Source organism: Danio rerio, chromosome 3 (genome assembly GCF_052040795.2).
Source record: "Danio rerio strain M-AB ecotype USA chromosome 3, GRCz13ab, whole genome shotgun sequence".
Lineage (NCBI taxonomy): Eukaryota > Metazoa > Chordata > Actinopteri > Cypriniformes > Danionidae > Danio > Danio rerio.
The window spans coordinates 27174200-27190812 of record NC_141023.1 but is presented as its reverse complement, the minus strand read 5'-3'; the positions used below and the strand labels follow the sequence as shown (position 1 = coordinate 27190812).

The following is a 16613-nucleotide window of genomic DNA, read 5'->3' as shown; positions in this document are numbered from 1 at the left end:
TATTTTTGTTATAAAAAGTCTCTAAAAAAGGCTGCATTTGTTTGATCAAAAGCACAGTAAAATATTGTGAAATATTAACACAACGTTAAATTAATTTATGTGCGCTATATTTTAAAAACTGTATTGATGGTTTAGTTTTTTGTACCTTTCAATTTTGAATATCAGTTTACTTGTTTAACATCTTCTATTGTAGTGTTTTGGGTTTAAGAAAAGCACATTACAAATAAAATGCAGTATTAATATGACCTTAATATCTGTGATTTTTTTTACCCTCATTACTCCAGTCTTTTGTGTCACATAATTCTTCAGAATCATCAGAAATATGTTGATTTGGTGCAAAACAATGGTTATGTTTTATTATTGATGTTGGCAACAGATCTGCCATTTAAAGGGATAGTTCACACAGAAATGAAAATTCTGTCATCATTTAATCACTTTCCACTTGTTCCAAGCCTGTTCGAGTTTCCTTCAGTTTTTTACAGTGCATTTGTATGCTTATGAATGTGAAAAAGTGCAATATGGCTGAATAATAAATTTAATTAAATAGAAATCAAAGCTCCATGAGACATTTGATGTCAGGTGATATCAAATATGAAATTGAATCATAAGCTTTAAGAACATTTTTGGAAAATATGATATTTATTTACAGCAGTACATTGTGTTACGCTTCTCTAGTTAAGAAGGCTCTTCAGGCAATGTCATTGTGTAAATCTGTGAACAAATGTTCTGAAGTGAAATAAAGGTTTCTTGTGCTCAGGTAGAGGAGTAATGGTTGTTGCTAGTTCAGATATTTCTGCGGCAGGAAGTTAACAAGAATTATTTATATCATTTATAAAATTTCCCATTTATTGTATTTTATTAACGTCTACCCCCACCCGCCATCCTAAACCAAACCGTAATAGTATTGTAAAAACAGTAGTTGTATCGAGCATTATGTATGCTTTTTATGAAATTACCCAATACATTTTTTTTTTAACTCCTACCACTACCCCAACCCTAAACCAACTGTGACAGTACTGTAAAAATATTAATTATTGTTATAGTGTTATAAAAAATGCTGCTATATTGATGTGCATATCACACTTCTGGCCGGCTGCGTATCTGATCTAGACTTTACCAAGAGTAATGATGAGGAATGGACTATAGGGTGCAATAAACTTCCTAACAAGCTGGTTATCTAAATCAGGTGTGTTAAGTAAGATGTGTGAAGACCAGGATTGAGAAATGCTGTCTTAAAGTTACTTTGTTTATACACTAATGCAATTTTGGTGTAACTTGCGTTCCGACAAATAAAATATCCTAAATAATGTGCACAGACAGCAAATGAATGTCAAAAGGTCCTGTTTTTTAGTGATAGTGAACCAACCTGCCACCACAGGTCCTGAGCCCAGGAGGGTTTGCTTGTACTTAGTCAGGCTTTCGTCATCCTTGTCCATTTCCTGGATCTCCTGAAGGCTCTTCTGTGCTGGAGGCTGGTAGTTCAGATCTGGCTCATCTTCATCCTCAACCACTGGCACGTCCTTCTCTTTATCAGCCATTATGCCTGAGAAAAAAAGAGGGAGGAAAGCTTTTAGAAATGTCTAGTTGCAGTCGATAGCACAACATTATAGTTAAATAAATATTCAGTTACTTGTTTAAAAGAACATTCGCAAGCATCTTCACATAGTGATGCCAATTTCATCAGGATTTTACAACAGACATGGAACAACTTACTTCCTATTTACAATCAGCTGTAGTAAATGATTTTTAGATGATTACATTTCTGGGTTTGAATTAAATCCTTAAGTTTACTTTATTTAATGTAGCTTTATTGGTTTTTTAGACTCAAATAGTTTTTTACCAAAAAAAAAAAAAAAAAAAAAAAAACATGAAATGTCCATATATTGAACTACTAAGTGTGAAATAATCTATGATTTGTTATAAAATGATATGGTTTGTGATGTTCAATGTGATTGTTTTATTTGTTTGACAGATGAATATTGCTCCAATAAAAGGCAGACTTGATGTATTTCCTGTTGTTTTTCCTCCTCACACACATTTTTGAACCACAAACTCATTCAGATTGGCTTATATTGTTAAGACACAAGAGATTTGCACATTTACCTCACCTAATATTCTGAGTCATTGGTTATAATCCTCACATCTAGCAGAACAATGTGCTCAACGCTGATCATTTACTTCTATGTATCTCATTTGAGAGATTGAAGTAAATGCCCACTGTCTGGTAAATAATACAGCAGAAAGAGCAACTATTAAAGAGGTAGCAGATCTATTAAATAAATCAGTGCTTTCTTTATTTCATCCACATGTCAGACATTGAAAAACGTGCATTAATTGTCAGACCAACACAGCGTTTCAGCGCAACAGCTAATAATTACTGGAGACTATCATGAGCAGACAGCTGAGGTATTGCTCCTTGGAGAAACAGAGCAAAATAAAGACCCAGAAAACTGCTCTCTATGCAGGAGACCCAGAACAGGGACAACAATTTGTCATATGAATTAAGAGAGCTGAATCGTAACGTCCAAATAACTCCCCTAGAGAAGCAGTCTCGCATAGGGGTTGCACAGCAAAATATGCTGCCGTTTCCAACAAATAGGAAATAAAATGGGGCCCAAAACTCTTAACCTTCAGAATATAAATTGCCAACCTCAGGAGGTTGAATTCAATATTATACAGGCTGTTTTAGTTTCTACTCGTTCTCTAAGGCTTGCAGTTTTGCACATAAAAGCTGTGTTTCCATTTGAAGTAGTGATTTGGGAATTGTAGGGATGCTAATGTTAAAACCGATTGTCCGCCGATCTGTATCAGCCTCTAATGACATTTTGTTTTGATTCATTGATTGATAGGGACATACATTTGGCACTGATCACAATCCGAGGCCAACAAAACTGTCCAACAGATTCAAGCTGCAAAAAATTACATTAAATTGCACAATTAATTTACTATTATTCTCATTGTTAAAGTGCCGATGCCAATTTGCTTCACACTGATGTAAATTACACAGTATTTAACTGTAGTGTGAACTGTATTTTACTGTAGGAATACAATATTTTTGCTGTAATTGATTTACAGTAATTACTAGCAAACTGCTCCCAGTAGGTTTTTGTAGATTCTAGATTCAACAGTCAAGTTTCAGAGTCTTTTTCAGTTTTTTTTTCCAGTGCTGAGCATTACATCACACATATTTATGTTGAATGTATGAGCTTATGTTGAATGTATGAGCCAAACAGAGGCATACATTAGTAGCACAAGTTTTTTTGAATGAATACACTCACTAATAAATACATATGATCAAAGAGAATCATTTCACAAATTTCAGGAAATTGTTGTTGTTGTTTGTTTTGTTTTTTTATAAATCGAGCCTTGCTAGCACCATGGAGTGATATGTTTCTCTGTGTAGCCAGTATTTTACATGCTGTTTCTTCTCCAGGCACAATAAATATTCCTGTTTGTTTTCGTTGTCAGTCACACATTGGGCAATGTAAATTACACCATATTGCAGTCGCAGTTCTGCTCAGTTTGACATTGTCATGTAGGCTCTTTCATTTTTTCATAAGCTCTAAATTTATTCTAATTTAAAATAACAACACATAACATTAATGTAAATAATATACAGCCCATTCCCTTAGTGTAAAATTATACAAAAAACAATGACAGAAAAGGTTACCACTGAATTTGATTGAACAGAAGACACATTATAAAAGTCCCAACATCTTTGTATGTTCTGATGCCTGATGATTGAAACTTGCATTTTTCTTTCACATTAAATCAAATTTTCCATGTGATTCACTAATGTGTTAATTAATTATTGGACCAAAAACATTAAAAATCATGACAAAAAGGCAACAAAAATACTAAATAAATATTTTTTTTTAAAGGGATAGCTCACCCAGAAATGAATAACCATTTTCAATAACTTTTTTTTATTTATTTACTTATCTTTTTATTTATTTACTCATCTTTTTTCCGAGCCTTTCTACTGATGAACATTCATTCATTCCTTGTCCTTCGGCTTAGGCCCTTATTTATCAGGGATCGACAAAGCAAAATGAACCACTAACTATTCCGACACATGTTTTACACAGCGGATGCCCTTCCAGGTGCAACCAAGTACTGGGAAACATTCATACACTCTCACGTTCACTCACACACATACACACACACCTATACACTATGGCCAATTTAGTTTATTCAGTTCACCTACACTGCATGTCTTTGGACTGTGGGGGAAACCAGAGGACCCAAAGGGAAACCCACACGAACACGGGAAGAACATGCAAACATGCAATGACCAATCTTGCTGTGAGGCAACAGTGCTAACCACTGAGCCACCGTGCCACCCAGCGATGAATAAAAAAAAAAAAAAAGATATAATAAGGAATGTTGGTGAAAACAGCCATTGACTTTCATAGTATTTTTAGTGTGGATATCTATATCCAGTTTTTTAGAATATCTTGTTTTATGTTTAACAGAACAAAGAAATTTTAGAAAAGTTAAAAACCGCATGAGTGTGAGAAAATTATAAGAACATATTTCTCTTTAAGGGGCACCAATTTTACTTTTTTTTCGAAATGTAAGACTTTTGTGTCTCCAGAATGTGTCTGTAAAGTTTCAGCTTAAAACATCCATCAGATTATTTATTATACCTTCCAGAACATTACAATTCTCTGCTCTGAACACAATGTAGTTGTTTTTGTTGCCTAAGCCTTTAATGCTAGTTTTCCCCACCAAGCGTTTTCAAGTGCCTGTCAGAGTGTGCCTTTATCTCTGCGTCAGATAAACAGCACAGTGACAGACATGAAGGAAGCAGATCTCAAGTAACGTTTGTGAGAAATACTACAGTAAGAACTTATATAATGATTATTTGATGTATTTGTTGTGGAGTTGCAACAATGAGTCACACACAATGTCGTTACAAAAATCACGCACAAACACACACAGCGGACACACATACACACCGCTTGCATTTAACCTTGCACTGTTTTTAAAGGGCAAATGTGACAGGATACGCATTAATATGCACTGCTGGATATCCGTTATGTTCATATACAAAATAAACCAGATTTAATGTCCCCAAACCTTTTATTATTGTACTGACATGCAGCTGTGGTGATAAAGATGGTAAAATCGCTGTAATTCCTTACAAACATGCACCGTTTTACAAACGTTTTAAACTTGAAAAATTCATTCTAGATTACATTTGGTGATGATTGATGATCACAGAGAGCTGAACAGATTATACACGTTACTACAGAAACATCTTAATACCCAGCTGTCAATCAATTCAGTGGGCGGGGAAATTGCACTCCTGTGTTATGTTGCGATGGGCCTTTGGATCCAGTTTTAATGTCAGGAAATTTAAAAAAGAGACTTATTGTGTTTCTATCACTCCAATATGACTGTGAACACACTATACCTACACATAGTTCTGTCCAAACAGCTCCCAAAAGAAGATTTTCCTTATAGATGCCCTTCAAGGTGGATAATAAAAGAAGTGCATCTAATACTTAAAAAGATTTAAACAACAAAAGAATGAGAACCAGCTTCTAAAGATGACATCATGACTTTCACTAGTGTGAGAACAAGGGAAGCTCCTCAGAGAGCAGATGTTTCTGAACAGAGCTGAGAATGAAACAGAGAAAGACATATCTCCCCGGCCGATCCGGGCCTGCTTTTCCTCGGCAGAAACATGCTTGCATCCTTCTCTCCAGTGACTATCCAGACTGACAATGAACCTTCCTTGTATTAAAAAAGCAGAACAAAAACTCTAAGTGCTGTAATGCCAAGGCAAATGCAATAATGGAAGCACACGTGGCCATAAAATCTGATCTGATGGAATCGATAGGGTGTTTTTGAGGGTCACTCTCTAATACGCCATTAGTTTTATAAGAGCGATTTTCGCTTATACCATCTAATAAAAATAGACCACCATCTCCTTTTGCATTAGATAGCAGTAGCTCAAGGTCTGCTGCTGTATATAAAATGAGGAGCCAATTTCCTCCAACAAAAAGCTGCGGGAATGAATTCGGTATTTCTACATAAATTGAACCTGCGAATAAAAACCACACTCCATCTAGGAAGATAATTTGAGCAAGGACAAGTGGGTGAGATTCCATTTCACGAGGAAGCTGTGCAATTTCCAGGTGCGAAATGCTGTTGAAACATACACCATATTGTAACTGCATAAGACAGAGTGAGCCAATTAACCTACTAATTAGAGAGAAATAAACAATCTGAATGTGTACAGATGAATGTGGTAATGAAGTGCGAGAAGGGAAATTTGGCTATGCATAAATGTGTTTTAATCGACAGCCGGGTTTGTTATGATATTTTATTCAAGTGTGGCCATACTTTCAACACGGCTGTCCTTCGGACTATTATCCAATGTGTAATAAGGCTATTTGGTTAATTATCTTTGTGCAATTACAGCTTAAATATTGTAAAAAATGCAGGCCAATTAAATATCTTGCACACCGAAGACACAAATCAAATCCCCCGGAGCTGAGATTCACTACAGGGAGGCCTGGTCACACTGAATAAATGGCTGGATATAATTGGGCAATTTAAAGCATATTTATGAGCCAAAGCCAAGATCGTCACTGCAAATTGCAAGTGAAATGCACTATATAGTCAGGGATTGCACTTAAGGCTACATTTCCATAGTGTTTTAGGGAAAAGGGCAGGGTTTCATGATGATGGCATGGCAAAACTGTGATGTGATCTTATACATATTAATATTCCACATTAAAGCAGCAGACATCACTGATCTCCTCTTAATGTCTGCAAACAAACAGATTTGCAGATTTGCAGATTTTGAAATGAACAAAAAAAAACATCAAATGAAGGCATTTCAATGATTAATAAGTATCATCATTAATTAATAAAATGATAAACAATATTAATTGATTTTAGCAACAGATTTTAAAGTCATTTTTATGTGCAAAAACATAAAAATTACTTTAAAAATCTGCTACTAGAATTAAAAAATTTTAGCATTTTAACGATTTTTGGGTACATTTGAGTTTAAGTACCAATTCTCACTATTAATAGTGGATTTTGACTGCCTATTATTAAGATATTAGGATATTATTAGGATATTAAAAGTACATATTTTGCATGCACATTTTACACATTTTGCGTGGGCGGGTCAATCTGTGCTTTTGAAAACACTATTGGTTGGGTTTAGGGAAGGAGAGGGGTGGTCAAGAGATCGGTCAGTCAGTCAGTCATTAGGTTAGTCAACTGTGGCCTCATTTACGCAACAACAACAGGCATGAATGGCACTCGTGAGGGAAATTTGAGATCTCTAAAAGCCTACACAGCCGACTCTGGTGGATTTGTGAAAACAAAAACTGCCAAAAAAAAAAAGAAATGTATATAGAGATATGTTTCCAGAAGGAGCCTGGGTTGACAAATGATAAATGAACATTTGTGCGGTCTAACAAAATAAAAAGCTAAAATTTACAGCAAAGAATAAACATTAAAGATAGTTTGTTATTTATTTGTTATCCTACCTATGTACAATCATATATGTTTGTAGGGACGAATGTGACAACACTCACACATACACACATTACACAATGCTAACTCCCATTTTAGCGTTGACATTTTAGGGTATGATACTCTTGTACACAAAATTGTATTTATTATTAAAAATTTATTATTTAATAACGCAGATGGTTAAGAAAAAAAACATTAAATTTGAGAGGCTTTCTATATTTAGAAGTTTAAATCTATATTTGAACTTGAACCACACACACACAAAAAAAAATCATGAATCTGCCTACACAACAGGACTGTTACATTACTCTTGCACTTCTGTCCCCACTGATTGGGACAAATACCCATGTATTTAAACAATTTTAATTATAATAACTAACTTGATATATTGTAGCACCAATAATTTGCAGCAACAAGCTTTTTTCCTCTTGTTTTCAGATTTTTTAGCCCCGACCCACCAACTGAGAAGTGCAGCGCTAAGAAACATTAGAGACTCTAGCGGAGCCTCTCAAAGTGAGAGGTCATTTTTATTAGCAAAGAGAAGAATGGCAGTAATTACCCTTGCTCAGCCGTGTTAAATAGCAATAATAATACTTTGAAAAATCTGACAAGCTTTTTTAATTGGCCTCCCCCGCCCTCGGGAGACATAATTTCTGAGTGAAATACGTGTGGCGCAGGATCTCTGCTTCAAAGGCAACATGCATGGGATGGCTTTGATCAGCAGAAGCAGTTAAATGCCTGGCTACATTGTGATGGATAGCATGCTGGTTTTCATCTGATGGCGTACTGCAGGTTTCAGTGCACAGCTAATGAGGTGGAGTGTGAATGAGCAAATAAGGCTGACAAACCGCAGTCTTTCATACTCAACACACAACAGATGCACATCCAAATATTCAGTGGACCTTCAGAAGACAAACAGATGAAGGCCCAATAGGGTTTCCAAAGATCACTTGAACTCTTTGCTCCTGCTGGTTGTTTGTTTTGTTGCGAAATGGGCATTTAAGCTGCTGTTTCCTTTTTGGTTCAGTTCACTTCCACAATGGAATAATCCTAAATAAACCCAAATTTAAAAAGCAGGTAAACTCTCTTTTAATTGGTCCGATCCTTATAGGATAGTTATTTGTCAGGATGGATAAATATGGCTTTGAACAGTAGCTTTCTTCTCTCTATAAGTTTGAGCATAATGTAGGGCTGGGCTGATAAATCATAAAATATAAAATCACAATAAAGATTATGTCGATAACAATAATAAGCTCTGGATATTTTTTTATCCGATTATGGTGGTGGTGATGGTGGTGGTGGTGGTGGTGGTGGTGGTGGGGGGGGGGATGAAATTGAAGAGCGGTGGTATCGTAAGAGGGGTGTATAAGCGAAATAAACTGCGTTTTACTTTAATGATGACTATTTTTAGTTATTTACTATATTTATTTATTATTGTATTTATTTTTATTTAAATATTTCTGTAATTATTTTAAAAAATGCAATAAGTATATTTTTGTTTGTCTATTGTATACAGCATATGCTGTCAATGACAGAAAATATATTATAGATATTTTATATCATTACATCATTAGTATATCATTAGTATATAATTTATTATTATAAAAAAATCATAATCTGCTAAAAAAATCTGTTTTTGTTAATAAACAACACTTTAAAATGTTATGTAATGAAGCAACTAATCTTTGTGGTTTCATTCATTGTTGTGATACTCTTTTAAAGCTGAAAGTATTACCAACTTATAGCCACAGCCATATCACTCTGCAACCCAAGACCGGTTACTCACTGAGCTAAGCAGGGCTGAGCGTGGTCAGTACCTGAATGAAAGACCACATGGGAAAACTAGGTTGATGTTTGAAAGTGGTGTTAGTGAGGCCTGCACAGGAAGCTCAACCTGCAGTCTGTGCGAGTCCTAATGCCACAGTATAGTAAAGGGGACACTATACTGTCAATGAGCACCATCTTTCGGATGAGTTAAACCGAGGTTCTGACTCTCTTTGGTCTCTTTGGTCATTAAAAATCCCATGGCACTTCTTGTGGCCAAACTCACTCCATCATGGCGTCCCAATCATTGCCATCCACCAATTGGCTTTATCACTGATTCTTCACTCCACCTGTAGCAGGTGTGTGGTGAGTGCACTGGTGCCGTTGTTCAGTGGCTGCTGTCGCATCATCCAAGTGAATGCTGCACACTGGTGGTGGTGTGGAAAGACCCCCCTCATGATTGTGAAGTGCTCTGGGTGTATGACCATTCACAATAAATGCGCTATATAAATACATATTACATTGCAACTTATATTGAAATATATATCGCTATCGCTCAATATGGAAAAGAATTAGCAAGATTTTTTGCCATATCGCCCAGTCATAGTATAAATAAAATATTATATGATATTTTAATGTGCATGGATGGATTTTCCACTAGGACCTATGCTTTTAAAATGTTTGTTCGACTAAATTTCGAAAAGCTGCCTCACTTCATCTTTGCCATTCAACGTTTGTAATAACTCATCACACATTGTGAGAAAGACTGGACTGTTAATCTGTTGACTTTACTAATATTTCATCATTGCTCCAGAGTTCGTTGTATTTTCATTTAAATAATTTAGGGACCAAACATTTTGGTGTTGATCTGAATGCAACTGCTGTGTTCATATATTTCTGAATGAACCAAACTAATGCCTCAAGCACACTGGAATGTTTATCGCTCATGCTAACCGGCATCATTTTCTGACATGTTTTTTTAATATATTAAATACAAAAGTGATTTCCAGTGCCAATAAATTTAATTGGTTGGCCAGCTTTTAACATGGCATAAAAACAAACAAATTCATAAATTACACTTTTATCCCTGCTGTTTCCTGTGTTGCTGAGCACACTCAAATTATCAGCCTTTGTTTAGTTACAAGGTGTTAAACGTCTGTAATAAACACACAATAATAGTCCCAGTGTGAAAGATAGCCTTACATCGTTTAATAGTCTAAAGTTCATTCAAAATTATAATTCATGCCATTAATTACTCACCTATTTGAGTTTCTTTCTTCTGTTGAACACAAAAGAAGATTTAAAAAAAATGCTGGTTTCTGGCATCCATTGACTTCCTTTTTTCTACTATGGAAGTCGATGATTCCTGGCATTCTTCAAAATATCTTGTGTGTTCAACAATCATAAAGGTTTAAAACCACGTGAGGGAGAATTTTGCACTTTATGTTGGTGCACTAACCTCTGGGCTATCGCGGAGACACAATTCATAACATTTTAATTACAAAAACCTCAGCCCAGATGACACCTTGTGAAAGAAAGTAGTGCTAAAAAAGCTGCACGTTCACTGTACATGTTGTCAAAAATCACGCCTTTCAGGTGAAGTCTGCATACTGTGCTGAATACAAAATCTGCAGCATTCACACTAAATGCATCACCTAATATACACCAACAAATAATTCCAGCTTGAAATGTTAAAAAAGGACCATAGGAACACAGACTGTTTAATGTATGATGGTATGTAGTGCCATAAGGGCATTTTGCTTTCAAATGAAAGATAAATTGTGTTTCAACTGCTCTGCAACCCTCACTTCCTCCACTTTCTCAAATGTGCTGTTCTGTGTTAATCAAACTGAAAGCAGTGTCGAGCTTGATTTATATCAGTAAACCCTGATCCTCTGAAGTCAGAAACTAACACAAAAAAAAACAGTGGGCCGGAAATCTGCACAATTCTTGAATTGCATATGCTTTAACAGACTTTGCAGACTTTTTTTCAATAAAAATACATGAATAATTTTATACTTTTCCTCACTAAATAAAGAAATTAAACATGTATTTAATTTTACCTAATTTTCTTATGCTTTCAATAATCAATAATTTGATTCAATAATAAACCATTTAACGAAAGACCACAGGGAGATCTTAACGCTTCTTTTTAGCTGACAACTAATTTATAAACAATAATCACACTATGAATATGTGAAAATTATTAAGTCAAAAACAGCTAAATATAAACACAAAACTAGGTTCAACAAGTCTAAATGATTCAATTTAATCTAACAGAACTTCAGTAATACAGTGAAATGTACTTACATACATTTAAAAATATATCAACGGTGGTGCAGAGGGTAGTAAAATTGCCTCACAGCAAGAAGGTCGCTGGTTCGAGCCTTGGCTGTGTCAGTTAGCCTTTCTGTGTGGAGATTGCATGTTCTCACCATGCTCGTGTGGGTTTTCTCTGGTTTCCCCCACAAGTCCAAAGACATGTGCCATAGGTCAATGCTTCTCAACCATGTTTCTGCACATTCTCCGTTAACCAAACACACCTGATTCTGATCATCAGCTCATTAGCAGAGACTAAAAGGCCTATAAAGGGTGAGACAAAGGAGACATCTAAAACTTGTAGTGTTTGTGGTCCTCCAGGAACGTGGTTGAGAAACACTGCTATAGGTAAATTGAAAAAACTAAATTGGCCTTAGTGTATGTGTGTGAATGTGAGTGTGCACGGGTGTTTCTCAGTAGTAGGTTGCAGCTGGAAGGGCATCCGCTATGTAAAATATATGCTGGATAAGATGGCGGTTCATTCCGCTGTGGCGACCCCTGGTGAATAAAGGGACTAAGCCGAAGGAAAATTAATTTATGAATGAATATTTTAAAAAATGAGTTCAGGAATAAAGGGCATATTACATTTTCAGCATTGCTAATCAGACAGCTGTAATGTGAGAAACCAAAGCTGAACACCTGACTGCATGTAGGACAGTGCAATGCTGCATGTCATCCTCCTTATTTATATTGCTTTTTTCTACAAGGTGCACAAACTTGTCAGCTTTTTGAAATCTCAGTTATTCCTACATGCAATCTAATTGATTTACTCTTTTAAACATGTGTCAGGTCTCTGACGCGCAGCCATCCATCACAGCGCAGCAGCAGCTGAGGCTCATTGAGTCGTGATGCAGCTCTGCTGGGCGACAGGGGGTCTTAGCTTGTCAGCACCAGCAATTCGGCAGAGATAGAAGTAAGAAACCCCTGTACCTGTCAGTCCGGTTAGTTTTGTGGGTCTTCTCATATCATTGACTCCACTGGAATCACACTGCCTAGAACTGCTCTGGCTTTGTTCACACACTCATTCAGCTCAATTCATGTTTATTCTATAGAGCTTTTACAATGTACTGTAGATTGTGTCAAAGCAGCTTATCATAGAAGTTTGAGTAAATTGAAATTGAAACTGTGTCAGTCCATTCGCAGTTGAGTATACTCTGTCTGCGAGAGTAAGGTTTAAGTGTACAGGTTTCTACTCTTCTTACAACAAATACCAATATTTCCTAGAAATCCAATAGTACAAATTTCCAACTTCATAAAATACTTACATTTTGTCATGATATTGGGATGAGATTAGATGGTTAAAGCAGCATTAGCAACTGTTGGTAAATGTTGCAACTAAGGTTTTGCGATAGCATGATAGTACATCGGTTCTGTTAACGTGCAAGCAGAAAATTAATATTCGAAAAATATTGCACAAAATAAGTCTATTGTAAAGCAATCAGAACAAGCCAATAATTAAATTATGAAAGCTAAAAATTACTTATGATTAAATATGATATAGTTTAGTTTTTTAAAGACAACCTATAAGTGAATTATCTATCTATCTATCTATCTATCTATCTATCTATCTATCTATCTATCTATCTATCTATCTATCTATCTATCTATCTATCTATCTATCTATCTATCTATCTATCTATCTATCTATCTATCTATCTATCTGGGCTTAATTTGTGCCGGATTCGGATCTGGCACCTCTGAAATCTGATATGGCACCTCATTTTACTGATCCTCCTCCTCAACCACCCTCCTCCCCCATCCGCTGTTCACTTAAACTTTCTACCGCGACTCCCAAACCCTCTTCACTTTTGTCTGCGACAACACCCCCAAGCCCCCCGCTTCACTTTTGTGCGCGACAACTCTACATCCTCGTTAAACATGCTGGATCCGTTACCCCGATCTGTTACAGGAACTCGATTCACAATTTAAGCACTTTCTTTCTTTCTTTCTTTCTTTCTTTCTTTCTTTCTTTCTTTCTTTCTTTCTTTCTTTCTTTCTTTCTTTCTTTCTTTCTTTCTTTCCTTCTTTCTTTTCATCCATCCATCTATGTGTCTATCCACACATCCACAATCTTAATTAGTGGCATGTACAGTATGTGGTGTTGATAAAAGGGAGTCCGCAAGTAATATTTCATTAGCAAAAATGAGAATTCTTTGGAATATCAGCGTGTGATTGCATATAAGATGCTGATTTTATAGGTATAACAGTTCAAAAAACAATGTGTTTTTGAGTATTGAGAGTAGGGCTGGGCTGATAAACGATATTATATTGAATCGCGATTTATTTATGTCAATAACAATGATAAGATCTGGACTTTTTTACTCTATATTGATCTAAGAGCCAATCACACAGCAAATATGTGCAACAATGAGAATCTAAAAGTGTGTTGATATTAAAGATATACAAAATTCTGGCAACCGACAAATTAATTGGCTGAAAATGTTATGCCATTTAATGGACCCTCTATTTTTTATGGCTTCCGCCATTGTTTGGGTACTTTTTAAAATCTTTTTTAAGTCTTTACAACTTAGATCGAAATATATCGTCATCATTCAACATGGAAAATATTTAACAAGATTGCAGTTTTGCCATATCGCCCAGCCTTACTTGAGAGGGTCACATTTTAGTTTTATTGCCTGTTCCTGCAATAAAAATGGTCCCAAACAAAGCAGAAGTCTTGTACATCTTCTTCATTCCAAACAATTGTGTGCTGCATCTTCAGATTAGAAACTGTTTACACCTGTTATTAAGTAACAGACAGCAAAACGGTGGGATACCACAGCTTGACTGCCTCACTTTAGTTTTTTTTTTTTTGGGGAGGATTTTGAAAACGTAGATTTGAAGAACAGCACATGCCACAATTTGTGACCAATGTAAAGCAAAAACTAAAGAGAAGAAGAAGAAGACTGACAACTTCAGCTTAAGGCTAGCGGAAATGGGATACAAATTATCTTTGCTTGTAGTGCATCAATTCATTTTGTCAGGAAAACCCAGACATTCATTCATTAATTTTCCTTCGGCTTAGTTTCTTTATTCATCAGGGGTCGCCACTGCGGAATGAACCACCAACTTATCCAGCATATGGTTTACACAGTGGATGCACTTTCAGCTGCAACCCAGTACTGGGAAACACCCATACACTCTCGCATTCACACACATACACTAAGGCCAAGTTAGTTGATTCGATTCACCTATAGAGCATGTCTTTGAACTATGGTGAAAACTGAAACATCTGGAGAAAACATATACCAACACGGGAAGAACATGCAAACTCCACACAGAAAGGCCAACTGACCAGCCGGGACTCAAACCACCGACCTTCTTACTGTGAGGCAACAGTGCTAACCACTGAGCCACCGTTTAACCCAAAAACCAGACAGTAAATAAAGACAATTTGGCTGATTCATAAGTCATCAATAAGGGATTTGTGGAGCTGCACATCGATGGATTTGCTCTTCAGTGTTTGAACTTTCAGCAGTGAAAATTAACACCACACTGAACTGAACTAAACCGAACTTAAACTCTGAAAACTGGACTGACCCAGTTTCAATTTACTAGAACTTCTAAGTTACTGCTTTGACACAATCTACATTGTAAAAGCGCTATAGAAATACACATAAAGTGAATTGAATTTAATTAATAGTAGTGATTTAGGATGAATGAGTAAATGATTCAGTGATCCATTCATAGACAGTCACTTGCTTTGTTTCTTTTCACATTAATCAGCTGTTTTTAACAGATCAAAACAAAGAGAAAACTGGAGGTGGAAAAGCTAAACTCCATCAACAATGTGCACTTGCTGAAGCAAAATCAGACTCAGCCAAATATTGTTGATTTATTATAATCAACCAACCCACCTAAAAAGAGATAAAATAAAAAAAGAGATTTATTTTGTAAAATGTGGACACGCCTAGAAGCAACTTTAACATCCATCTGCAAAAAGAAGCCACTACAAATATTTCATTACATTACAATGTGTTTCACCAGTAGCACAAACGTTTAGATGGTGCTCTAAGACTTAATTTCCCTTTAAATGTAAGGTGATCTAAAGTGATTAGTCACTGACTTAAAACATCTGCAAAACTGAACACCTGCAGGCAAATAAATAAAAATAAAATCACACACTTCCATTGGGTTGTGCATCACCTGAACAACTGCCACTGAGACAAATAGGAGTCCAAATGGAAAAGCCAAATACTGTAGAGGAATCTTAAGAAGCAAATGCAACGTCAACGTAACCAACATACTCTTCACTTCACCCATTAAAGACAGGTGCTCATTTGGCAAACACCATTACTTGCGAGGTCTCAAAGTGAAATGGAGACACTAAGAGAGTGGAAGACACAGATGAAGAGGTAAAGTGGGAGTGAGAAGCACTAGATTGATGTCAGTGAGCAGAAGCTCTGCAGACTAAAGCCCTGAATCAACAACATCTGTGGCGTGTAATTACAAGCAACATGATGATCGCACACACAAAGCAACGTTGTGAGAGCAACAACCAATCGATCAGTGCATATTGATCAATCCACCTTCGCTTGTTTTAACTGCGTCGCATGCCAACTATAAAAATGCCTACATCCACTAAATGAATAGAAGACTTTATATCTGTTTGACACGTAAATGTGTTTTTAGATATAGTGTTTAACATAATTAAGCACATCCCATTTTGAAAATGAATATTTTTATCCATTTCTTAGTGAATTTGGGTAATTTATATTGGTGCATTTGAACAAAACAGATATATCTCTTAAAATAATGTTTTAGCCACCAAACCGATTTAGAAATTGGAAAAAAAACAACAACAATTAAATTCATGCAAAATATTGCAAAAAAGAAATTACAAACTAAAAAAATTCAACTTAATTTTTATAGATTTTTTGTTTCTTTTGATTTTTGCTATTTTTGAATATGCTATTTAATATTTTTCCCTTACATATACTTTTGAGCTACTAATTTTTGAACCATTATTGTAAGTTATTTTGTTAGATAAGCTCCAGATTTGGCTTTAGTACCGACTAATCTAATGC

The 16613-nt window shown here is 35.7% G+C and overlaps 1 protein-coding gene across 2 annotated transcripts in view; it reads right to left on the bottom strand.

The window, feature by feature from the left end:
• Positions 1-16613, bottom strand: part of arhgdig (Rho GDP dissociation inhibitor gamma) — a 55321-nt gene that overhangs the window by 29309 nt on the left and 9399 nt on the right. For both annotated transcript variants that reach the window (NM_001423647.1, XM_087242373.1), the window contains exon 2: positions 1367-1543. In NM_001423647.1, coding sequence (NP_001410576.1) covers positions 1367-1538 — 172 coding nt within the window. In that variant the 5' untranslated portion in view covers positions 1539-1543. The remainder of the gene's footprint in view (positions 1-1366; positions 1544-16613) is intronic.